Source organism: Podarcis liolepis (assembly GCF_965112155.1).
Source record: "Podarcis liolepis genome assembly, chromosome: 16".
Taxonomy (NCBI): Eukaryota; Metazoa; Chordata; class Lepidosauria; order Squamata; family Lacertidae; genus Podarcis; species Podarcis liolepis.
The window spans coordinates 40,017,207-40,042,437 of record NC_139567.1 but is presented as its reverse complement, the minus strand read 5'-3'; the positions used below and the strand labels follow the sequence as shown (position 1 = coordinate 40,042,437).

The 25,231-nt window shown below is 48.5% G+C and overlaps 1 protein-coding gene and 1 long non-coding RNA gene across 2 annotated transcripts in view; one reads left to right on the top strand and one right to left on the bottom strand.

Moving 5' to 3' along the window:
• Positions 1–8,300, bottom strand: part of TBX2 (T-box transcription factor 2) — a 33,128-nt gene extending 24,828 nt beyond the window's left edge. Inside the window, exons 1-2 of the mRNA XM_083479888.1 lie at positions 6,376–8,300; positions 3,680–3,947 (exon numbers count right to left, since the gene is read on the bottom strand). Of these exons, the coding sequence (XP_083336014.1) occupies positions 3,680–3,947; positions 6,376–6,740 (633 nt within the window). The 5' untranslated portion in view covers positions 6,741–8,300. The remainder of the gene's footprint in view (positions 1–3,679; positions 3,948–6,375) is intronic.
• Positions 8,301–10,069: 1,769 nt separating this feature from the next.
• Positions 10,070–24,110, top strand: LOC310695552. The gene is made up of 2 exons (XR_014520156.1): positions 10,070–10,392; positions 21,003–24,110. It is a non-coding gene; the product is annotated as an uncharacterized lncRNA (long non-coding RNA).
• The last annotated feature ends 1,121 nt before the right edge of the window (positions 24,111–25,231 follow it).

Genomic DNA, 25,231 nt, shown 5'->3' with positions numbered 1-25,231 from the left:
GGAAGTGGTCTTTCCTTTACATTTTAGAGCTGGCGTCGTGAACCTTTAGGTTTCAATGCTAAAAGCAGAGTTGTGCTTGAAATTAAATAATTTCTAACCTCCCCCTTCCTCTTAAAAAGTAGCTGGATGTCCGTCCCCCCCATTAAAACAAATATCCTTGGATTAGTTATTTAAGATCATTCTGCCCATTCTTAGTTTCCACTAATGGACGTTTTTTACTTAAGGCGTTTTAAGAAAGACCCCTCCGCGTCCTTCTCCCACCCCCCACAAAGTGCCAATAATATTTGGGCACAATTCAGCCCGGAGAAGCACCTTAAAACCTGCAGTCCTACCAGGCGCAGTTGCCTGGGGGGTCGTGCCCATTTTAACGAGCGGCCTTTCCTTCCGAGTAATCCCACCTAGGCTCGGTTTGCACACCCCATTAATTTCGCGGGGAGGGGCACGGAAAAAGAGAGGTCTTAAACATGGGCTTAAAACTTTCTCGCTGGTGAAGTTAACCCCTGGGCTTTAAACACACACAAACGCTTCACTTCGGTTAGATCGGGGCCTTCTCTCTATCTGAGCTGGGCTCAAGGTCTTTTTTCTACTATCAAAGGTGAAATTGACCACCTCTGCAAATCATTATATTTGTTACTTAAAAGAAAACAACTTTCCCTTTCGTGCCTGCTAAGCGCGCCTCCCGCCCCCTTTGTTCAATGCAAAGAGCGCAACTTATTGGATTCTGCAATGCTGGGTCGCAATGCTGCACAAAACTGCAGCGCGCTTTTTCAATACGCGATGGTGGGGTGGTTGCGTTTAATATTTAACAGGCGTGTGCCAGCAAATCATTGAGAAACACACACACTAGATCCGCAAATTCTGCTGCGGAAATGGCGTGACCCACAGCTAAGACTACTGCGAAATAAATAGAAGGCACAAAATCTATCAACAACTATTATTAAATATATAAAAGCACCACGCTCATTCGGACTGTGGGCTCTGAATTGTTCCTGTAGGAACCATGGCAGCGTACTAAAATTGTGCCAAGATTATAGGGGGCGGACAACCACATCAGTGCAAGTTAAGCTCGCCTTTTTAAGACATCCTGGTGTTTAGCAAGGGATATTTAAGAAGGCGCTGAGTTCTCCAAACCTAGAAAGGCATGGAAAGTGCGTGTGTATAACGCAGAGAGAGACTAGGGCCCATTGAGGGCTGGGGGGCTGCGGAGGAAACTCTCTCTCTCTCTCTTTTTAAGGCAGCAGAACTGTTTTTTGATCCCACACCGCACGTATACGCAGCATCGTGTACATTATCGATTATAGCGTTTGTTTTCCTGGGGGTGGTGATTGGGGGAGAACAGCGCAGCCCCCACAATTCCTTCCCTAAGGCTCCATTGAAGACCAGGGCAGTTACTTCCGAATCAATAGGGAAAGGAATCGAACTAGCCTGTTGATCCCCCTATTTTCCGGATCCTGAAAGAGAACGAACTAGCCTGTTCATCTAAGAACACACCTGTAAAAACTAAACATGCCTCCCCCACACCACAAAAAACCCTTCTAAGTAACCTTTTAATTTGACTTTAAAGAAAGGTCATTCATCACCCAACAAATGACCTCAAGATTTATTGAAATAATCCCCGCATTTATTCTTTTGTGTTTCCTCCACGCACACGCCAAAGTTAAGGGATCTTAATTTTATATATGACACTCAAACACACACAAAACATACAGATATATATAAATTACAAGTAGCTCCTTTGCACTTTTTGCAAAATTATGGAGAAGTGATGAAAAGTACTATATTCTGCTCAACGGGGGAAAAATAATTACTGGCGTACATTTTTTTTAGTAATCCAGGATCAAACCCTATTTTCCAGTTTTGAAAAGATCTACTGGAATCCATTCACACAGGCGCACGCACACCCCCAGGCATTTTAAGTAAAAGGGTTTTTTCCAGCCCCTTCTGCCAATTTTAAGGCAAATAAAAGAAGCAGAGTTTAAATTGCCTTAAAAATAAAGGTGATTATTTTATAGGATAAAAATATTTCCTGTTAATTCACTTTAGCTGTCTTGCCAAAAAAAAAAAAAAAAGACTTTATAGGTTTTAATAAATAACAAGCAAACCAGCCCCTGCGGTGAAAAAAAATGATCAGAAATGTTAATGGTAGCTCACAGCATAATCCTATGCGTGCCTTCTCAAAAGTAAACCCCGTTGAATTCAATGGGATTTACCTCCATGAATTATTGCCTCAGCCTTCGCTGAACTAAAGGCACTAACTAACCGCTCACCCTGGAAGAAATGTTGCTTATGCAGGCCATTGTTTTCTTCAGGCTTACCTGGGAGTAAGCTCCACTGAACACACCAGAATTCCTTCCCAGTAAACCGACCTGCCACCGCACTGTTAGCAAGCAAGCAAGCCCATCTCCCCTCCCGACGTTACTTGTGTTTACTCTAAATTAAGCCCGGTTGATCTCAGTTAAGCTTACTTCCCTGGCAAATCTGGATAGGATTGCAACGTTGACTGGAGGTCCCGATGGGAAGGCGAGCGGGGAAATCAATGGGATTTCCTTCCCAAGTTAACATATCTCTTCGCATACGCGATGCGGCTGGAAATCCGCAAGGCTATGATGCGCATTTAAATCCGTATTGCAATCGATGAGAATTTACTTCCAAGTCAACCGTGTACAAGCGTGTAGGATACGCTCTCCAGCGAGGATTTTCCGCCCATTATCCCACCCCACCCCTGACCCCAGAAGGAGACAACCTCTGGCAGGGGTGTAGGTTGTTACGAATTTTAAACTCCTGATAAGGAGGCATGATTTATTAGCTTTGGATAATAATAAAGCCCCCTTCATTAGCATCAGGTGTGGGGGGAAAGCACCCTACAGATTTATATCGGATAAATTTATTTAAAAGTGTAAGTTCTTTCAGGTTAGAGGTTGCAAATTCTTAAGACGGGGACCAAGAAGGTGCACATCCATTCACACACACACGAGATATTGTACGAATTATATATGGAACACACACTATTATACGTGTTATATACGGAATAGTTCTACGAATTTGACTAAATACAGACTCCAAAAGGAGAGCTTTAACGAGGAGGTTTGCAAAAGGGAGTTGTAAACAAGAGCTCAGGCGTTTCGGATTGAGGACTACTCACTTTAATGCGGATCTAAAGAGCCACAGATGTACAGCGCCTGGCGCCCCAGAAAATCCCAATCTCAAAGAGTAAGGAAAATATCTGCCTGTTGCGGGAGATAAACTGTGCTGATCAACAGCAGCCCCATAGCGCCAGTTTTTGCGGTGGTTTACTCAGGAGTAAAGCCCCCAACTCCACCATTTCAACCAGGACTTGAACTCTTTAATAAATCCTGCGCTCCAGCTCGCAGCTTTTCTTTCTTTAAAAAAAGGGTACGGTATGCCTGCCTGATCTCTCTTTCTCTCTCCACTCCCCCCCCCCCCACAAAAAAACTCCAGTTCCCAGCGGAGAGATTATCTGAAGATAGAGACACGTGTCAATTGTGTGACAGGAGCCGGGCATCCCCGAGGCACAGAGGAGGTGGCAGGCTGCGCGGATGTTTCAAAGCCTTGGAAATTAAATGAAAGAAAAACAGCAGCTCCTCTCCTGGCCCCCACCCCACCCCACCCAGCTTTTTACCCCACAGAAAGAAGGAAAGGGGGCACGGGAGGGACTTACGAAGCCGTGCTTATCCGAGATGTTGTTGGTGAGCTTGAGTTTGTGGAAGGCGACCGGCTTGGCCATCCACTGCTCCCCGGTGGCGGGGCTGTCCGGGTGGATATACATGCGCTTGGGCATCTCCGGGTCCGCTTTCCCGGCCACCATCCAGCGCGAGTTGTGGAACTTGTAGCGACAGTCGTCGGCCGCCACGATATCCATTAACAAAATGTACTTCGCTTTCTTGTCCAAGCCGCTGACGCGAACTTTGAAAGGGGGGAACATTCGCCTGAATAAACACCAGGAAATTTTTTTTAAAAAGGAAAAAAACAAGGTTTTAAGGGAAACGATCATTCCACCCACCTCTTCGCAAAGACAAGAATTCAACTCGGAAACACTGCAATCTATTTAAAACACACGTGCCCGTTATTAAACATTATGGATCACCGTGAAAGGCTGGTTTTTATTTCAAGAGATGGCCTTATGTATTTGTTTTCAATTGCGTCCCTTTCTTTTTCGAAAGAGAGAAGCGTGACAATCTAAGGCTTTGTTTTGAAGGCAAGGGGGACTTTAAGGTACAGAGCTTCCTCGGAGGGCGATTTCCACGCATGTTTACTCAGAAGTAAGTGCCACTCTGTTCAGCAGGCTTTCCAAAGAGGCTGCAGAGACTGCGGTCTTTGGCGCCTGCCATCCCAGAGCACAGTTCAAGGGGGAAAGGTTCAGTCGCGCGCCGTGGGAATGGTCTCCGAGTAAACATGCACTCCAACTGGACTGAAACTCTTTCTCAGACGCGGGGGGCCCTAAACGCGTTTACTCCAGAGTAAAGCCGGTTTTGTGCAAGGAAAGTCTTTAAGAGGTTGCAGTTTAAAATGCAGGCCCGGGACACATCCTTTGAAATTAGGCCACCTTTTCAGGGCCAGGGTTCTATGAAAACAAAGACCCCCCCAGAAAATAATTCACCAATCCAAATTCTGCTTTTATAAAAAGGTGTGCATTTCGAGGGTTTGAAAGAAAGCTCCCCCCCTCAAAAAAACCCGTCTTTCCCCCTGCATTCGAAAGCCCCATTCTAGCAAACAGGTTTACTCTGAAATTCTAAATCCCATCCATTTCGCTGGGATTTACTTCAAGGTAAGGGTGAAAGGGATTTGCAGCGTGCATAGGACAGACTTTTTATTTTTATTTTAGGAGCAGATTAATAAGAAAACGATTCCTTGTTCCGGATTAAAAATCCAGGTTCAAAAGGAAGTTGAAATCCGGATTGTCAGGGGCAGGGAAGCCAAATGGCCTAGTTGTGCGTCTGCGCGGCAGATCTTTTCTCTCTCTCTCTCTCTCTTTAAAAAATGTGGTGCAAATCCTACATGTCGAATGGGGGTGAGGGGTCGTGTCGAAGCCCAAGCGGGCGCCCCTTGTTTTACCATTCCAAATTTCCCTTGACCTAACCTGAAAAGAGACACAACGCAAACCTCAAACTTCTCTTAACAGACCGAAGGCATTGCTGGCAAAGGGAGGGAGTGGGGGGAGAGAATAGATAAAACAACAAGAGACCCCCTCCCTGGAAGTTCGAGAAATTTGTCCGCTCATTATATTTGGGGTGGGGAGGGCAGGGGGCCCAGCGAGGACGGAGGGCTTCCCTGCAGGCAACATGAAACGGAAAATGGAAAGAAATTTAGCAGATCCAAACCGCAGTACCCAAATTTTCAGGAATCTGGGTGGAAGGGAGCGTTTCAAATCCATTTCCAAACCTCCAAAAATCATCCCTCCTTCATTCAGCAGCGTGTTTTGCTCGTAAGGAAGACCCTCAGTTTTGAAGGGGGGATTTCTGGCATCAGTTATGCCTCTTCGGCCTGATCCTAATGCCTGTTTTACCCTTTGTAGTCAAGTCAACCGTGTTTGACATAGGGGCTTACTCCTATGCAAAGCGTGCCCTGCGGTTGCAATCTGTACTCCTAGGCTCCTTTAGGATATTTTAATGTAAAGTGTAATTATTCAGCTTTTAAAAAAATACATACATACATATGAACTTTAAAAATAAAATAACAATATTAGCTAAAATCACACAACTCTGGGGTGTTTCGAGGCTATCAGCCAGAAACATTTAACCCGGAAACAAGTTTTCTTATAAACGTGTAAACAAATATAATATGGAATTATAGGGTTTAAATAATTAACCATGAATTGGGGAGGTGGGGGGAAGAGACCTAGTTTCAGCGTGGAAAAGACGACTTCCACACAAACGCACGCACGCGCGCGCACAGCAAGAACCCTTTACCAAAAATCAGATATATCTGCTTAGCATTTAAACACACTAACCCAACCTTGAACGCGTTGGCTTGGGAATAAAACCCCATGATTGCAGGAAAAGTTTACTTCCAGTTTATGTGGCTGGGAAGGGCTTTAGGGGTAGGAAGGCGTTTTAAGAGAGATGACAGATACCCTTAAATTAAAGTCATAGGTGGGGGAGCGTACCGTGAGAAACAACGCAGAAGGTTGATTCTTCCCCCTACCTAGCAAAAATCAGTGCTTAATAATGCTCATATCATGCTATCACGCAAAACATGAATTATTATCCTGCTATCATGAAAAACATGAATCATTATCCTGCTATCATGCAAAACATGAATTATTATCCTAACATTAAAAATATGAATTATTATCATTATCAATTATTACTTTTGCTATTCCCAATTGCAACGTGGTTGGCGCCCGCAACTGCTCACCTTCCAGATTTGGTGATCACCATCTCGGTCCCTAGTTTGTGAAACTGATCCCAGAGATCTTTGGCTTCCAGGGTCACTTTGGGGTCGTCCTCGACCTCCTCCTCGGGCTCCAGGCTTTTGAGCGACCTCAGATGAGCGGCTTGGTGGTGGTGTCCCAGCGCCGAGACGTGCAAACTGGCCTCGGCGGCTCCGGCCAGGCTAGGATCCTGCAAAGGTTTCGTCAGGGCGGCCGGAGGCAGAGCCAAAGCCGGGAAGAAGGAGGGCTGAGCGGCCGCCAGGAAAGCTGACATAGGGAAGTCGGACGGCCTGGGCGCGTGGAAAGGGTGGTAAGCCATCGCAGTCCCCGGGAAAGCTGGATCTCTCATCAGTACATCCACAAATCCGGGAGGAAAGCCCGATCCCTCCAGCAAGGGAGGGGTTGGGAGTTGATGGCGGGGGGGAGAAGAAGAGGCGCCTGCTTTGCTTGTCAATTTCAATCCCCCCCACCCCGTACACACACACACACACACACACAACACACACACACACAAGCACACCTCCCCCCTGCGAGGTCAGGCAGGAGAGCTAGTGAATTTCAACCCGTTTTCAGTTCGCGGTTCTCAGAAGCGCCCCCGGGCTGGTGGGTTTCAACCCACCTCAACTCTGGCAAAACTGCCTTCGGGTTCCTGTGTAGGGGGCCAGAAATTGGGGAGAAGGGGGGAAGCCCGAGCAGAGCGGGGGGGGGAAGCCCACACAAACAGGCGCACACAGACTCACATACAAACACACTATCAAAACAGTCCCGGTGATTTGAGTTCTTCTGGACGTCTCCGAGGGGCCGGTAAGTCCTTATATGTTTTTTTCCTCTTGCAGGCAGGAGGGAGGGCGAAACAGAGCCCCTTCTCCTCGATCAAATTGGAGGGGGGACCCCCCCAAAAAGTGCAGCCGACAAGGGCGAGTCTTGACGCCTTCAAAAAAAAAATCAAGTCCTTAAAATAAAAATTTAAAGAACAGCTCAAGATGATCTTGCAATCGGAAAGGTTTGGGGAGGGGGAGTCTGCGGAGAAGCGCGTCCCCCTCCCTCCCAGTCCTACAAGAACTCCTGACCCCCCTCCCCGAGAGAGGGAGAGAAAGCCAAGCCGGATCTGGCGACCGTGGGGTGGGGAAGGGAGGGAGATCTTGACGCCGGCCCCCCCTTTCTTCTCTGGCGCTCGCGCGCTCTCTTTCCCCCCTCGCCGTTTGCGAGCGAGCGAGCGGGCAGCAGCCGGGGGAGCTTCCTTCGCCTTTCCGACCCAAAGCGAAACCAACCCCCGCCCCCTCTTCTCCGGTCGCTCAAGGATCGCGAGGCTCCGGAGTTGGATCGACGCCGGAATCCGAGCCGGGAGCCAGGCGCTTCATAGCTCCGAAGGAGAGCGAGCCCCAGGGCAGACTGGCTTGCGTCTCTTCTGGATCCCTCTCTTTTAAAAAATAAAGGAGCAGAAAGCGCTGGGACGATCTCTCGTGCGCCCTTCCTCGCTCGGATTCCTCCACCTCTTCTCTCTCCTCCTCTCTCTCTTTCCTCCTCTCTCTCTCTCTCTCTCCCTCCCTCCCTCTTCTTCCTTCCTTCCTCCCCACCCCCCTCGCTCCGCTCCGCGCGTTTCCACCTCTCGGGCCAACCCTTAATGAGCCGAGCCCCCCTTGATTGTGGATTTTACGCGGTTCAGACCAATTGTGGATGTCCATAGGCGTGGTTTTGACAGGTCCGGCCAAGATCTGGGGTGAGAGAGGGAGCTGGGAAGGGGTGGGGGGTGGAGAGAAGGAGGGAATAGAAAAGGGTTTGTGATGGGCGGGTGGAGAGAAAGAGAGAAGAGGGAGGAGAAAGAGAAGAAGAGAGGAACGGAGGGGGGGGTGAAAGGTGTCGGAGGCATCACCCGAAAGAAAACATGTCAACAGAATAAAATATTAACCAATGACAGAGGCAAGGCCTCGGGAGCCCTCCCCTCGCCAGGCCCGGCTCCTAGCTGATGGGGAGGGAGGGGGAGAGCGAGGGGGCACGTTCCCCCAGCGCAGGAACTGTTGGCAGAGGCACCCGGAGTGAGTCTGGCCAGGCAGCCAGGAGGGAAGGCGCCCCACGGAATGCGCCAGCGCGCGAGCGACCAGGGCGCAGGCCGGGCGAGGGATGGAGATCAGAGAGAGGGCGGAGGCCTGCGGACCAGGATCCGGACGGGGGGCACGACCCTGGTTCTCCAGAAAGCCCTTGAATACACCCACGGAGAGGATCTATCACCTAGTGGAAAAGGAAGCGGCAGGAACCATTCCTAGGACTGGAGAAGAGACGCCGGCAACGAGCCATCTTTGCTCGGAGTCGGGGTTTTTTGGGTTGTGGGGATGAGTGTTTGGCCTTGAACAGGTGCTTGGAAAGGGTCCCTCTCCCCAGAGCGCACCCCACCCCCACTCGGTGTATATTTTGAACGCTAGTGCAGGTGTCTCTTTCCACACGTGTTTTCTACCCCCCACACCACTTTATTCTCAGGGGAAGTTTTTAGAAATTTCATCCCTTCACACAGGCCTCTGGACTTTGGAGCTACTCCCGAGTAGACCCGTTGTAAGCTTATTGGGCCTTGGTGCCCAAAAGGCCTGCCAGCAAAAGCGGGTGGGTGTCACGTGCCTAAAGACTGGCGAGTCCTCTGAACGTGAGAACTCTGTTATCTTGTTCGGAGGCCTACCAGTGTGTTCTTTCTGCGGGTGTACATAGTGGATGCTTCCCAGCACAACACCACATTCGAATTAGTATTTATTATTTGCTGAAAAAAGCATGGTGTGGCTTTTCTGCATAGCACAACCGACTGACAGGTCGCTGCCCCGATGAGCTTACAATAAACATATTAAGGAGCTCAAATATGCTAACCTATTCCACGTCTATTCTGCATCTATAGTGCGGCATTCTTGGGGAAAGCTTCCGTTAGAATCGCACTGTTCTGGGAGTAGTTTACTTCCGAGAAAATGCAATTCAGGTGTTAGTAAATGTCACAGCTTCGTCGCGAAAGAAACTGGCGAAGAAATTCCGCTATAGGCTGAAATCCCCTTGGATTTGGGTGCAAATCCCCTTGGAGTGCAACGCGTTAGTCCTACACAGAGTAGACCAATTGCAAAATAACAGGCATAAATTTTATCGGGTCTACACTGAGTATATAACCCGATAGAATGTATTTCTGAGTAGACCATGAGTGGACGCGTTCTGTGGATCAGGCCACTCGCTGGGGACAATCCTGGGCTTCGGGAAGACCCAGTTTATCACGCTTACCCTGGGGTAAATCGCACTGAGCGCAAGGTGACTTACTTCTGAGTAAATATCATTGAAGACAGCAGGCTTACACCTTCCGTTAGCTGACTAGGCGCGAGCCGGTTTCAGAAGTTCACCCCTCAAGTGGTCTAGGGCCAAAACTGTTCCCCTTTCCCGCCCGCCCCCTACAAAGAGGGATATTTTGAAAGTGGGGGTGAACAGGGACACCGTGAATATAACTATTCCATTTAATCCATCAAAGGGCTGCTTCTTTCCTTCTTTCCCCTTTCCTGCCCCCCAAATTATAGTTTCTTATGACATCCATTCCTTTTCCAAAACCCCGAGCGCGATGTTCCACTCCCCCCCCCCCGCGATTTAATTTCAGGGAGGAAGAAGGGAGGGGGGAAGGGAGAGCCAGAGAGAGGGAGGGAGAGAAAGCCTTTGAAGAGATTCGGGTAGGGCCCACCCAGAGAATGGAGAGAGGGCCATGAGCTCCCCCCCTCCAGCGGATCCGGGCAGGGGCTGCCTGGACCACGAGCAGATTTCCCAATCTTTGGGGTAGGGGTGGGGCGCACAGATAACGCGGGGGAGGCATGCAGGGGGGGGGTCTGAGAAAAATGGAGGCAAGCCGGTGCGCATCGCCGCTTTAAGACTTCGCTTCCTAGCCCAGTCTCGGCCTCCGGGACCGTGCGGAGATGGAAAGATTCAGCCCGGGCAATGGAAGTAATAGCGGAGCGAATCGGACCCTCTGCAAAACGCGGCCAAAGCAGCGTCGGGTGAGTAGCGAGCAGCGGGGCGCGCGTTCAGAGATACCTCGGGGTAGGTTTCGCGCGAGCGCCGATCCGTAGTATTTTAAATTTTTTTTTAAGCTTTTGGGAAAAGGTCGCAGAGGCGAGGAGGGTGCCTAAAGCATGGAACACTTTTTGTGCGCGTGTGAACGCAGCCGCGGTTCACACCTGATGTATTATTAATTATTAAATCATTCTTACTATTCTGCAACTCCGATACTATTAATACTCCCACCCCCAACCTAAAGATTTTGAACTAGATGGTCTCCAACAGCGCATTCGTGCCAAGTCTACTCAGAAGTAAGTCCGATTGGACCCCACTGGAACCTGCTCCCAGCTGCAATCCTATATCAAGCTCACCTGGAAGCAAGCCTCCTTGAGCTCAGCGGGACTTACTTCTGAGTAGACATGTACAGGATTGCGCTCTGAATGAACAGCTTCCAGTTTTACTCGGGGCCTTTACTGTTTTTTAAAATGGGTTTCTACATCCCAGACTCCCACGCTTAACTTGTTGATGGATCGCAGCCCTGGAAATACTGTAGCGGTTCTCCCCACCTCCCCTCCCCGCAATCCCCTGGGCTGACATCCACAAACCACTTGTCTACCCCTAAACGCCAATGCTACCCACACCGTCCTTAGGAACACAACTTTGCCGTCCGGTTCTCCGCATCTTTATTCGGAATAAAGTCCCACTTCGCTTGCATAGAGCATACTACACCCAAGTGAGAGTGCGTAAGGATCGTAGCCCTGACCTCTTGACAGCCACATCAGCTCGTCAGCGTATCCCATAATACAGGCGCGGGGGGGGGGGTTAAATGGTCCCCTCCCACCTATTAAAAGCACCCAACGAATTGTCACCGGCGCCCGGCCGCTCGCATGTAATGCGTAAAGTTGGCTGGCGAACTTCCTTTCTTCTATTGCGCCCCCCCCCAAAAAAAAGTGGTTCCAAATGAGAAATGGATAGCAATGAAATTAGTTTTGGCTCTCTCATCTCTCGCTCCCTTGTTCCGCGATCAATTGATCGGCATTATTTGCCCACCGTCTTTCCTAGTCTTTTCCTGGAGGGAGAGAATTTACTTAGGGGGGTGGAGAAAACAGAGCCAAGAGGGCGATCGCTTGCAAAGGCTACTTTGTTTGGAAATGGATTTTTTTTGGGGGGGGAGGCGCACCTCTTTCTCTCTCGCCACCTCCTCAAGATCCCACCCACCCACCCTGCCCCAGCCAAATCTTCCCACTCCATAGACAGTTGACAAGGAGAGCTATCTGTCTGGCTGTGTGTCTACTTTCAGATTTCCCCCTGATTGAGCGGGGGGGGGGAGAGAAGAGAGTTGGGTCAAGAGCCTCTTGGCGCCAGGAGTTTGAAGTGTCCACAATTAAAAAGCGACAAGACAAAGGAGTTTTTTTAAAAAATAAACAGGGAGAAGCATTTATGTCCCCCAAATTCTGGGAAGTTATTCCGCCGCCCCCCTCCTTTTCTCCCTTCGAGTGGGAGAGGACCTATAAGCCCGCGATGGGAGCAGCAGCCGCGCTTGCCCAGGCTGCGGAATCATGTGCTCGCCTGACCCCTAGATGGCCGCATCTAATCAGCTTCTGAGAGACTCAGCAAGGCCAGCTAGTCTTTCGCAGCTCCTCGGCGGCGTGGAGAGAAGGGGGAGGGGAGAGAACTCCGCACAGACACGCACAGGGTCCCCCAGCCCAGTCCCCAACTGGGGCAGCATCCCTACTGGGCGGGTCGAGATCTATGGAGCAGCAGGCGCCTTAGGTCACCTCTCCATCGTTCACGCAAAGCACGCGACTTTTCTCAAAGAATCCCGAGGACGGTACCGTAGTTTCCCCGGCACAGAGCTACAGTACCCAGTACACTTAACAAACTACAGTTCCCAGCTCTTCTTAACAAGCGAGGGCTCCCAAGATTCTTTGGGGGAGAGGGAGCCGCGCGCCTTAGCTCTCGCCCCGAGGAGCTTACAGTTAACGCTGAGCATTTTGGAAGGAATGAACTGGAGTGGGGGGGTTAATAATAAATAGGATGAGGATAATGAATATGAGTAAAAAATCAAAACGACAGCGGAAAAGGGGGGAAGTGAAAAAGCATTGGCCCCACCCACCCACCAGGTACAACCCTTAATTCACAGCAGAGAAATGGGGGGGGGGGGTGCGCTGTTTTCAGCAGCCAGATAACCCCACCTTTTTCTTTTCTTTTCTTTTCTTTGAGCGCCTAATATCCAGTTTGAGTCTGATGAGGCTACGATCCTAACCACACTTACTGGGGAGTAAGTCTCATTGAACTGAACAGGGCTTTCTCTGAAATAGACACGCATAGGATCGCTCTGTGGCGCACTCTTTGCCTGCCCCCTCCCACCCGTCAGCCAGTAAACATTTCTGTTTACAGTGCCTTTGACTTAGTTGCTCCAGTGCAGAGGCTTCCTGAGCCCCGGGATCTGTCTGAAAAAGCCAGACCTCATCCCCACAAGATGTTGAGCACCGAGGCAACGGAGTTTTCTGGACATGGACAGAGCGCATTTCAAGTGACCCCCAAGGTGTCATTATTACAAGCCCGCACATTTATTGTCTTAAAGGAGCGAGGCTTCTGGGGGGTGGGGGGTGGCTCCTCCAGCCTGCCTGTGCTGACCCCGGTACGTGTTTTGTTTTGTTTTTTAAGGCTCAAGAAGTAGGCACGCTTTTTACAGCATATATTCTCTTTATGCGTGTGTTTGAGATGGTCTGTCACGCACACACCCTCGTCTTCTCCGCAGCCCACGAGAAAAATAATAGGCAATCACCTAATACCGAGTCAAACCATTGATCTATGGAGCTCCATGTTGCCAGCACTGACTGGCAGCAGCTCTCTAGGCCTTCGGGCAGAGGGGGCATTCCCTCTCCTATGGGGAGATGCCTGGGATCGAACCTGGGACCTCCTGCAGGCAAAGCAGCTTCTCTACCCCTGACCTACAACCTTTCCTTTCTGGAGAACAGAGAGAAAGCCATATATATAGATGGGGTGCAAGTAGATGAAGGTACTAGTCAGAACAGGGTCCAGACGGTGCTTCTGCAGGTTTTTCATCCACTCATTTCCCCCATCCATATTATCCTGTCACTAATCCAAAACAACCACCCTGCAAAGTAGGGCGCCATTACTACCCTGTTGCTGATGGGGTGAGACAGAGAAGGGACAAAAGCCAAACCAGAAGCCGGATTTGACCCCTGGTGGGCTGTGGGGGGGAAGCTCACTACCTCAAAGCCAATTCAGTCACTGTTTGGTAAAATTCAGATTCTGCAAGGGACTTATGACAGCCAGGTAAAGGTGTTCACTTTAAGGCTCTGCTCCTCCAGCCCAGTTACCAAGCAAGGGCAAAGAGGCCGGGGCTCCTACATCTTTAGTAGCAAGCTGCAGCTGCCGAAAGTCCATTTTCTACCCAGCTATTGAAGGTGCAGGAGTCCCGGCCTCCTTGCTGATATTCCTGCTGCCTCTTCCTGAATTAAACCCCATCACCCCAACTTCCTTCTCAGCTCTCTTGCTCCCAATAGTGCAGAACAGCTGAGGTGGACCTCAGCTATAAAGGGGGGGGGGAATACTCTTCCCAGATACCAAGCGACGGTCCATGATAGCAACAGGCAAATTGATATTATTATTAATAATTAGTGCTAAGGAATGATTTGAGGAAAGGATGTGCAAAAAGGAGCAGTTTTAAAACTGGGAGCAAGGTTGATGTTCTTTTTAGTGGTAGCGATGGCACCTGCTTGCTCAAGGTACCCCTTGATTTGAAAATGATAGATCCCAATATTCCTCCACCCGCGCGCATTTTAAACCCACGTGTAAATAAGCGACCGATTACGTGGCTTTTTGCTACGCGATTTCTGGCTTTGCTGTCTATGGGCGGGGAAGAGAAGGGCAGTTTGAGCGAGATGTTAGTCTTGTTATCTTTCTGTTTTGTTTTCACCAAAGAGAGGAGAAGGAGGAGTCCCTTATTAAACGTGGACAAAGTCAACCAGCATCTAGAGAAGCATCAGACCCTGTAGGGGCCAGCCCACCCCTTCCAAAATACACCCCTTTCCTTACAATTTTATCCCTATTCCAGGCTGTTACGGAGAAAGGGGGAACCTACAAACGAGTTCGATTCTAGCTTCGCTTCCCCGGAAATAAGCGCCACAACACACAGAGGTCAGGGGTTCCTATTCGCAAGGAAAACGCGCTCAGGATCACAGCCTGAAAAAAAGGGGGGGACAGTTTTTGCCGATAATTCATTTTTAACTTTCAGGAAAGGGTTTGTCGGGTGCTGGTGAGAAATAAAGAAGATACAGACTCGGTACCTGGTCGTGCTCAAAGCATACCTGCGACAAGATCCAGCCAAACAGCTCTAATAAATACCTCACTTGTTTCAACAGCAGAACTGTAAACGCTCGCTTGCTTCTTTTGCCCGGCAAAATCCATGGGTGTTAGCGGCTCGTTTGGCGCAGGATCTTGCACTTAGGATAATATCCTTCCCAGTTGTCATTTACCGGAAGTAGATCCCACCGGTCTCTCTCCCCACCCCCCACCACGCAAATGGGACTTGATTAACTGCGCAGAGGATCACGGTGGGGGAGGAGGGCGAGGGAATCCCACCAAACTCTCTGGTAAGCGCAGGCGACGGACCAACTACAGAAAATGTCCTCAGTGGGTTATGAAAGAAAAATGAAGCAATTTAGACAACAGCAGCCATATATATATATATACACATACATACAGTACATACACACATCTCCCAAGGATGCTAAACTTGGTTTTGAAACCCAAGCAGGGAGAATCACCTGCAACCATATCAAACATGACAGGAACTGAATTAATGCATCTGCTTTCTACTTCATTTCATCCATGAACTGAATGGGGTGGGGAGGTGGACCTAGAAGAGGAAAATTGGACCCCTGATCTGATAACATTTGGAGTTTAAGCTCACCAGTGGAAGTTTGAACCAACATCTACGCCTTAAGCTCCATGGATATAAAGGAACCCAAAAGTTCACTTTTCACGTCTTAAAATAATTTGCCATTCCCCCCCCCTTGATTATTTTTTAAAATATAAAAAATAAGCTGCTTTTTTCCTCTTTCGTGATTGGTATACAAAATTTAATGTTATGCTCCATGTTTTTGGAACGTTCGTGCTTTCCCCAATATTACATTACACACATACCCCGCACAAATACACAAACACATATATATTCCCCCTTCGTGTGTGAGTGTGTGTGTAGAGATAAACAAACCTAAATCTAACAAGCCCAATCTAATCAGCCCAGGAATTGTATTCTCTTGCTGCAGGTTAAGCTTGCAATCCAATACTGCACCTACTTGCCTGAGGGTAAGCCCCATTGAACTCAGTGCGGCTTGCTTTGAGTAGACCCGTAGAGGAGTGATCTTCGTGCGTGTATATGCTTTGGAGCTGCCCCCCCCCAACTTGGTGAATTTTAAACAAGCATTGTATTATGCATAGAATATATGCGGATTTATTTGTAGATTCCTCGTATCCCGCACGTACATCTGCGTCCGTGTGCACGACGGACACAACGCACACCATGTTTAAATACGAAGTGGGGGCTAGCCTGGAAATGAAGGGAGAGAGTTTGCTTTAAGCCTCAGGTCGATTCCGGTTATCAGGGCAGTGGGATGGAGTTTAAATGGGGGGAAGTTCTGGAGACTTGGATCTCCCCCCCCCCAACCCCAGCGAATATACAAAGTTCAGTTTCCAGCCATTTTCTATATTAAGCTTCCCTTAATCCCCCAACAAGCTGGAACATCCCACTTTGCCCCCCCCCCTTTTCCCAAGTGCATTTTGATCTAATAATTTCCTTGCTATTCCTTTCTCTCTCTCTCTCTCTCCCCTTCTGCAACCTTCTGGGACTGGTTATCTTTTAAATAACTTATCTTGTCGACTTCCTTCCCCGATCCCCTCTCCATTCCCCGCCCCCCGCCGCAATTCTCCTAGTAAAGACTGAAAAAGAGAAAGGGGGGGGGGAGAGAATTGGCACAGATTTATTTCCACTTGCTTCGCTTATGCCTTTAACCCCTGTATTTCCCAGGCGGGATAAGTGCTGCGAGGCGGGGGGGGGGGGGGACGGGACGGGACGACGACACACTCTTCCTATCGGGAAGCTGAGACCCCCATTTCCCCCAAAAAGGTTTGCAATGGATTTCTCAGTCCTCTTTCACAGCGAAGAATAATTACATTCAGATAAAACATCCAGGCTGAAAATCAAGACCACTCTACGTCTGTGTAAGTGAGGGAGGGGGTGAAAAACACGGTAGGAAAAGAGGGAAAGATAAATATTACAGATGGGAAATCCTGCTTGGGTTTCAAAGCAAAATTTAGCATCCTTGGATATATCCATAATCACACCTTTATAAGATCCTAACATCGTTTCCAGGTTTTGTTATGTTTTAGTTGTGGGGAAATAAACAGCAGCAGCTAAGGGTGTATGAATTAACGAGGGAGAAGGAGCGATCGCGAGGGAAATGGGAAAACACACGCCAATATTCCCTTCGCAATGAGAAGAGAATGAACGTGAAGACACGTGTGTGTAAAATTATGAGTAGGGCGCATTAATTTGAAAGGAATAAATCCACGGCTGGATGAATGAGGGAAAGAGGTGTTTTTTAAATATATATTTTTTATCATTCTTTCAAAGGAAGAGATGGGGAGCGGAGTGAAATGGATCCCTAAAACGTTACGAAAGGAGATGCGTAACAAGCAAAACAAGGATTTATTATTATTTTCCCACAGACAATTAAAAACGCTGCTTGAACTTTGGGAGAAAGCTGCTCTGGCTAAACATCTGCCCACCCCCCAGCAGGTCCCTGTCCTGTCCTCTCTCCCCCCCCCGTTTTCTCCCCCTCCCCCCCACCATGCGCCCCCTTTCATCTCGACCCATCTCCTCTCTCCATCCCTCGTCTATTTTTAGCCACGCAGACTCCGGCCCTGGCGCCAGGCCGTTTAAGACCTGTCAAAGTCCTTCATATTTCCCTCATGTCACATGGCGGACCTTCCCGGGCCCCCCTCCTAGTCTGCCCCTCCTTATCCCCCCCCCCAATTTCTGCCTGCAACTACACACACACACGCAGGCAGCCAGGCAGCCATTGGGGACCTTGGCGCTTTTGCAAAAGGGTTGCCGGGTCCTCAATTTGCTCTTCTCCGCGGCTCCCTCGTCTCTCTGACCTCAGCCAGCGGGACTGCTGGTATTCTGTCCGGGCCACTTAGCCAAATTGCGGGTGATTGATGAAAATAACATTTCTCACAAGAATCAATGCCCCTCCCTGCCTCCTAACCCACCCCGGCCCCCCTTCTGCAGGCACCATAGGAAATGAATGGAAAATTGTCCCCAGGAACAGATCAACCGGGAAAGCAAAATATCGTCAGACCTCCAAGTTAACACAACCACAAAACTCTAGGCTGGGGGGCGGGCGGGTGTAGTTTGAGGAGGATCATAGGGACCAGCGCCTCGCTGCTGAAGTTGTTCACTGGAGTTCTTGGAACGCCATTGCATCTGGCGCAACCTTCTGCGCATCGCGATCCTCCGCATGTTTCCTCGAGGGTAAGCCTCGCTGAGTTCAGATGGGCTTATTCCCGGGGGGAGCTGCAGCCCTAGCCCCACCTGCGTGGGAGTAAGCCCCGCTGAAGATAATAGGACCGGCCTTCGGATGAGACATTATTAGGATCGCGCTCCCAGCGCGCATTGGATTGTCACCGAGCCAGGCAGAGTTGCCTGCTTTTAATCAGAAATAAGTCCTACCGCGTTCAAGGTGCTTGCCATTCCTGTTATGTTTTCAGAATAAACAGTTAAACAAGATCTCGATGCATTACCTTAGACACTGGGAGAAGAGGGCGTTGCAAAACTACCCCCAGCAACCCCCCTCCGGTTCCCACTTTAGTTTGTGGTCTTTTTTTTAAATGCTGTTTATTGTATGTATATTCTCAATTCTTACGTGTGTGTTTTAAGGAAAGGGTCAAAGTTTGTTCTAAGGAAAAGGCACAGTCTTGTTTAGAAAAATAAAATATTTTTAAAAATGACAATTGATATTATTCTGGCTATGTGGTTTCATTCGCCCTTCGTTCCTCCCCAACAATAAAAATCCCCCACGCGCGCACACAGCTCGCTACTTGACCCCACGCAAATCTGCAAAGTCCAGAAAACGGGCACCCTTCTGACATTAAAAGTGCGTCAGGACCTTCACTCCTGGCTGCTCTGCCTCGGGGGAGGGGGCTGGGACATGAAGTCTACAGGAGACAGGAATCCCAAAATTACAAGCTGTGTTTTTTTTTGGGGGGGGGGTGTCTTTCTCGCGATGAAACCCCGCTGAGTTTCCATAGGAATAATTTCCAGGTATGCTGCACGGAGTTCAATGGGATCAACGGAAGCACGTGGCCAGCCGTGGATTGGGTAGTGGGCAATGGCTTTCATGGATCATCGACACACGCCAAGAACACGAGCGAAAAAGAAAACTGTAACATTCAAAAAGGTGTGTTCCACCTTGGTAGAATTTATTCCAAGAATGAAGATTTTTTAAAAAAATATAAATATATGGTTGACCGTGGGAGCCCAATTTTGGAGAATCGGGGATAAGACGTACACATACACACATACAAGTAGAATGCACGTTACAATCCCAGGAACTGACACCTCTCTGCAAACTGGGCCGGAAAACGATGGCGGCGGCAGCGAGGGGGGGGGGATTCGGACATCTGTGTCCCCAATATCATAACCGAGTTATCCAAGAGTCGCAGCCTGTTGGTTTTAACTGCATTTTTTAAAAAAATAAATAAATAGAAAAGTAATAAAATGCAGATTTAGATCAGGGAGGATATTCAGATCAGTTCGGAAAAGTTAGCTGGGTTCTTTTGTGTTTTTAATGTGGCGCCCCACCCACAAAACCTTGGATTTCTAATCAGCCCACTTCATACAGCGTTGAAGGCACAATCCATCACATTATTAAGGAATGTAGTTTTTGTGGGGGGGGGGTTGCGGTGGGGGGAGGTGGGATATTTATGGAGAGGATTCAGAGGTCATATACAATATTAAGGACCACCACCCCCCGCCAAAAATAGTACTGGCGATACGTTTAATTTTTTTATATACCTAATGATCATCAGTGCTGGATGTGTTCCTAAGGAGGAGTAACCCTTTACTGTCTGGATGGGAAAGGTGGGTGGTCTCCCTAAACAGCACCCCTAAACCGTGTTGCTGAGTCTCCCCTTTTCCTCTCTCACTCAGTCCTACCTTAAAAGATATATCGAAGAAGCTCTTGTCTCAATTATGCTGCCCGCAAAACAGACCAACCTAATTCAAGCCCCTTTCGGCCAGCCCCAGAACCTCCCCCCCTTTCTCTACAGCAAGGGCTTATTCTCCCCAAATTCAAGGAGTCAGGTTCAAAATTCTGTGGAGCCTCTAAGCTTGCTTAGAGTATGTTTTTCCCTACGTCACTGCCGAATTGTCCCCCAGGCCAGAGACTCGGCCCCGGAGCGATTCCATCCAAAATAGGTCCCTTTGTCAGGCAAATCTGAAAGTCAGCATCGAACACCACCAGCTTCCCGAACAACTCAGGCTTCCAGAACTTTAGTCCGAGGATGGGGCCCAATTTCTTTAAAAGGGTGAGGGGGGTTACTCGGAAACAAGGCCGGTTGGTTTCAGAAAGTACACAGATTTATAAATCAGTTATGCAGGGTAATAGAATCTAATTCTTCAACGCTATCAGGCACAATTGCAACATTATACGAGCACACGCACGAAAACATTCTTATCTATTACATGCACGCAGACACACTAACATCAGTCATGTATATGTGCAATAAATATTTGTGTTAATGAGCAGACACACACACACATTTCTGGTTTCAAAGGATCTGTGGGAGGAAGCTGCACAGCGTGGACAGATTTCAAGGGATAAGAAAAATTCATAATATCTGCCTGGCGTCTGCTCTCCGCCTTTCAAGTTATGCTCTGGACTCCCAATAGATAATGCATTTATCAATGAATTTTTACAAGGCAATAAACAGACGGAGGGAGAAGCCACGAGTATTATCAAAAGTATTTAAAATATAATAAGCAGAGCGAGGGAACAGCCAAGGCGATCTACGCCCCTTGTAAGTTTATGGTCGCTTATCGAAGTCCTTTACAAGGGAATAAGCAAAACAAGGACGGGAAAGAGTGGGGTCTCTGCCCCGATAAGCTTACAATATGTTTTTTCTCCCAGTGGGAGAGCCAAGAAAGAGGGTGACCAAAGGTTATATGGGGAATGCATATTAGAGAGTGCATTCACACGTACTTTGCTCCTCTCTCAAACAAATGAAATGAAGATTAAATCGAGAGAGAGAGAGAGAATGAGGTTGTTGGCTCATTGACAATAAAGATTCAAAACCAGGAAAGACTGAATTGTTTAAAAATAGGCGGAAGGGCACTGGGTACTTTCAAGGGTTAGGACATTTCAAAGCCGCCCATCATCGCTTTACTCGAGGGACAATATGGATTGATGAAAACAATTTTTATTTTTTTTGAGATTCGGTTTTTTAAATCCAGATGTGCGTGTGTGCCTCACCTCAAACTGGATTTAGTTCACTCTGGTTTCTATTTTGCAAGAGGGGAGGCGGTCGGCCCGCCGATCCTGTAAGAACCTCCTCATCCATCCACATCCCAGGGAACCGGTTTAGTCTCGTGTTCCTACCTCCCCTCCCCCACAAAGGACCTAGTAAGAGGAGTTTAACAAGAACCTCGAAATGGGCAAGGAAATCCAGATCTGTTCTGAGAATTCGATATCATTCTCTTTGGAATCATTGCTGTTATGAAGGATGGCAGAGACTTCATGTTGTTTTGCAGGCCGATCCTAAGCACGTTTCCTCCTCCGGAGTCGATCCTAAGCATGTTTCCTCCGGAGTCAGTCGGTCTCTCCACCGAAATCAATGGGCCTTCCTTTCCAAAAGGGGCGGCTCGAGAAACACAGCGCCAAGTCTGCGCTCCTGAAACGCCCCTTCCCGGGGGTTTGCGCCCCCCCCACTGAAGTTGCTGCCTTTGCAGCACCTTAAAGAAGAGCGGAGAGATCCTTAATAGTGCAAAATGCCCAATTTTTCAATAGCAATAGGGGAGTGAAAAAAGAGAGTCTTGTTTCTCTTAGTCGTTGCAAACTCCACGTGCCCATATCCTTATCCTGTAATTCCGCCTCCCCCGACTGGTGTGAAACTGGGGGCGGGACGCCGTCCTAAGAGAGGGGGGGGGGAGGAAAGACACGAATTCAAATCCACCCAAGAGGAACCCCAGAGACAGGTGAAAAGAAGTTTGCACGCGATCCACATTGGGTTTTACACGGACCTCCGGAACGAATTAAGTACGTAACCAGAGGTACCACTGTACAGTATTCCCCTCCTCTCTCCAAATTTACTGCCCCAGAAAGGCGAGGAAGATGGGAAATGCTCGTGGGTTCAGAACAAGGAAGAGGGTCTTCTCGTCTCCCCCCACCCCCGCGCGGCCGCAAAGAAAGCGAAGAGGAGGAGAAGGGGCGCAGCGTGAAGCCAGGCTGGGTCTCCGGTCAACAGGTGCAGGACCGTTTCTGATCGCCGCCAAGCAAGCAAAGCAGCGAGGATAAATTGACAATGTGTTTGTTTTCCTAACGAAGATCAAGACTTGGGAGCGACTTCAATCAAGTTTCGGATTATTATTTTACCGTCCCTTATTTTGGGGGAAAGGTCCGGGGTGGGAGATTAATTTTACCCTGGAATCTTAAACCTATTAACTCAGATACCGCGTCGATTCCCGGGAGAGACATGTAGCCCATATCCTGTGCGCAGAATTTATTGGAAGTAGCACCTACCGACTTCAGTGGGACCTACTCCGGAGTAAGAACGTGTATTCAGTTCGCAGCCTTACTCTTAGGACAGCCTGCGATAGTCACCTGGAAGTAAATCCCATTCCCACTGAACTCAGCGGCGCTTCTTTTCCGAGAAGGCATGGGTCGAATTGTTAGGCTCCAATCCCATACGCGCTTATCTACTCGAAAGTAAACCCGGCTCATCTTGTTTCCTAGTCTAAGATGCAAAAATAGGACTAGGCTGTTTGTTTCAAATTCTCTGGGCTGTTTGCAGAATGAATTATTTCGGAGTGAATGGGTGGGTTATATGATAATAATACCCTTGACTAGTTTTTTAATTGAAGAGTTTCTAGTTTCTGCAGACAGACACGAGAAATGCGAGACTTATATTACTCTCTCAGCGAGGAAAAATTAAATATATGGAATGGCATTGCTTGTTGAATAAATGATTTGTGAAAATATAAAAGGGTTCAAGAATACATAAATCAGTTTGTAAACACGAAAAGGGCTTCTGTGCCCGGAAAGCTTGGCATCCCTATCTCAGTGAAATCCTGAACGTGCCTACTCAGAAGTAAGCCCTGCTGTGTTTTTTTAGGCCTCACTTAGGACCCTGGTCCGACTGAACACAGAGAGTCTTTCTAGCGGTGGAGTGCAGCGCCTATAAATATGACTACTCAAAAGTAAATCCCTCTGACTTTTCTGGGACTTCACCCCAGGTGTGTGCATATGAGTTTTCTAGCTTTCCTGCCAGCCAGGTAAGTGGAGTTAAGGGTTGGCATCGAAGCCTCCTTCCGGGTCCATTCACACGCATGGCTGCCGCTCGTCAGGTATACGAGGAACTAGTAAACTCATGTGCATGAAGGGCGCACAGCAGCTTAAGAACACGGACATTTGCACGTGTGAATCTCACTCACCCTTAAGGCGTTTCACACGTGCCCTGCAGCCTGGAAGAGAGACTAAGCATGTCAGAACAACTGTGGCAAAGACTTTTGGCAGGGAACACAGCTAGCTTATTGTGTCCCATTGCTGTCGATTACATTAATAGCGATTTTTTATTATTATCGAATAAAATTGTAAGCGAGACACACAGAAGGACAGACCGCTCTCCCCATCTACAGTTACAGGGGATTTGTCCCGGCTCACTCTCCTGCAGAGAAGCGGGCTGTTGAGCCCCCGCCCGATATCTGTAGAAATAATATGTTCACGCTTCTAAAGATCTATGTGGATCAGTCGATGTGCCCTGGGGCCATCTGAGATGAACAGGTCACAAGCAGAACGTGGGGTGGGGCGCTCCATTATGGCACCCCAGAGGCGGAAAACAGTCCCAAAGGAGTTTCTCTTGGAGCCCAGTGTCTAATTGTCACTGAGTACCCTGGGACTAGTCACAGGCTGCCAGCCTAATCTACCTCACAGGGTTGTTGTGGAGAGGAGGAAAACCGTGTTCGTCACCTTGAGCTCTCTGGAGGAAGAGTGGGGTAGAAATGTAGGCTTCTGTTATACACTTTTTTAAAAAAAGAAGTATTTTCCAGAGTGTTTTCAGATGCATTTATAATCCTACTGTTTTATGCTATGATGGTGATGATGATGATGATGATGAGGAGGAGGCCCATTGAAGCAAAGTTCTCCAGGCGGGTCACCTAAACGATAACATGCGGAACTAAGAGCCCAAAATAAAATAAAAAATAAATTTCCTGACTTTTAGCATATAGGTTTTACATTTTATTTTTAATGTAGACTTTAATTGTTCTGTCCTTTTGTAAACAGCCCCGGGAATATGTATGAAAGGTGTTATTAAAAAAAAAACACCTCCATATTTCTGAATAAACAAGTGAAACACGTGCATTGACGATGCTGTATAAATAAAGGATTATTGATTGCAGAACAAATAGTCTGGGCAACCTCCTCCCTTTAAAAACCCTCAAATAAACGCTGGAATTTGGATGGGGGGGAAGGGACACCAACAACTATGAAATTATTTCAAGACATCAGAATGGGCTACTGCACATCAGAACAACACCAACTGAGAACACCACCTTGTCTACGCAGAAGGAAACCCACATGAATTCAATGGTGCTTACTCGCAGGTAAGTGGGGTTATCTGGGCGTCAGTCCCACTGAATTCCAGTAGATAGGACTTAGTTCTGCATAGACAGGGATGGGGAAAGCCTTCTCATCCTTACCCCCCCCCCCATGTCGATGAACTCCAATTCCCATCAGCCCCAATGGCCAAGGATTATGGGAGTTGTAGTTTTGCATCATCTGGCGGATCACAGGTTGTCCCATGCCTGGTTCCGAATATACTTTTTGTAGGAGCTTGGGCTAGGCGACCCTCGTGGTCCTTTCTAACTCTGCAATTCTATGATTCTATGAAAGGAGCCGGGACGCAGACACAGGCCCCACCTGAATGGGATATTTAAAGCGGCATAATATGATTTAAAACAGCCAGGGCTCCCCCAGAATGCTGCAAACTATAGTTTGTTAAGGGTGCTGAGAGTTGTGAGGAGACTCCTGTTCCCCTCAACCAGCTACAATTCCCAGGGGGGGTTTATCAGTCAATCCCTCTTCCCAGCGAATTTGGGACACGGGTGGCGCTGTGGGTTAAACCACAGAGCCTAGGACTTGCCGATCAGAAGGTCAGTGGTTTGAATCCCCACCACGGGGTGAGCTCCCGTTGCTCGGTCCCTGCTCCTGCCAACCTAGCAGTTCGAAAGCACTTCAAAGTGCAAGTAGATAAATAGGTACAGCTCTGGTGGGAAGGTAAACGCGTTTCCGTGCGCTGTTCTGGTTCGCCAGAAGCGGCTTAGTCTTGCTGGCCACATGACCTGGCAGCTGTACGCCGGTTCCCTCGGCCCATAAAGTGAGATGAGCGCCGCAACCCCAGAGTCGGCCACGACGGGACCTAATGGTCAGGGGTCCCTTTACCTTTACCTTTATCCTGGGCACATGGGTCTCTTAAGAACTGCCAGTGGCAGGATATCGCTTTGACTGTCTACTGCAGATGGGGTCA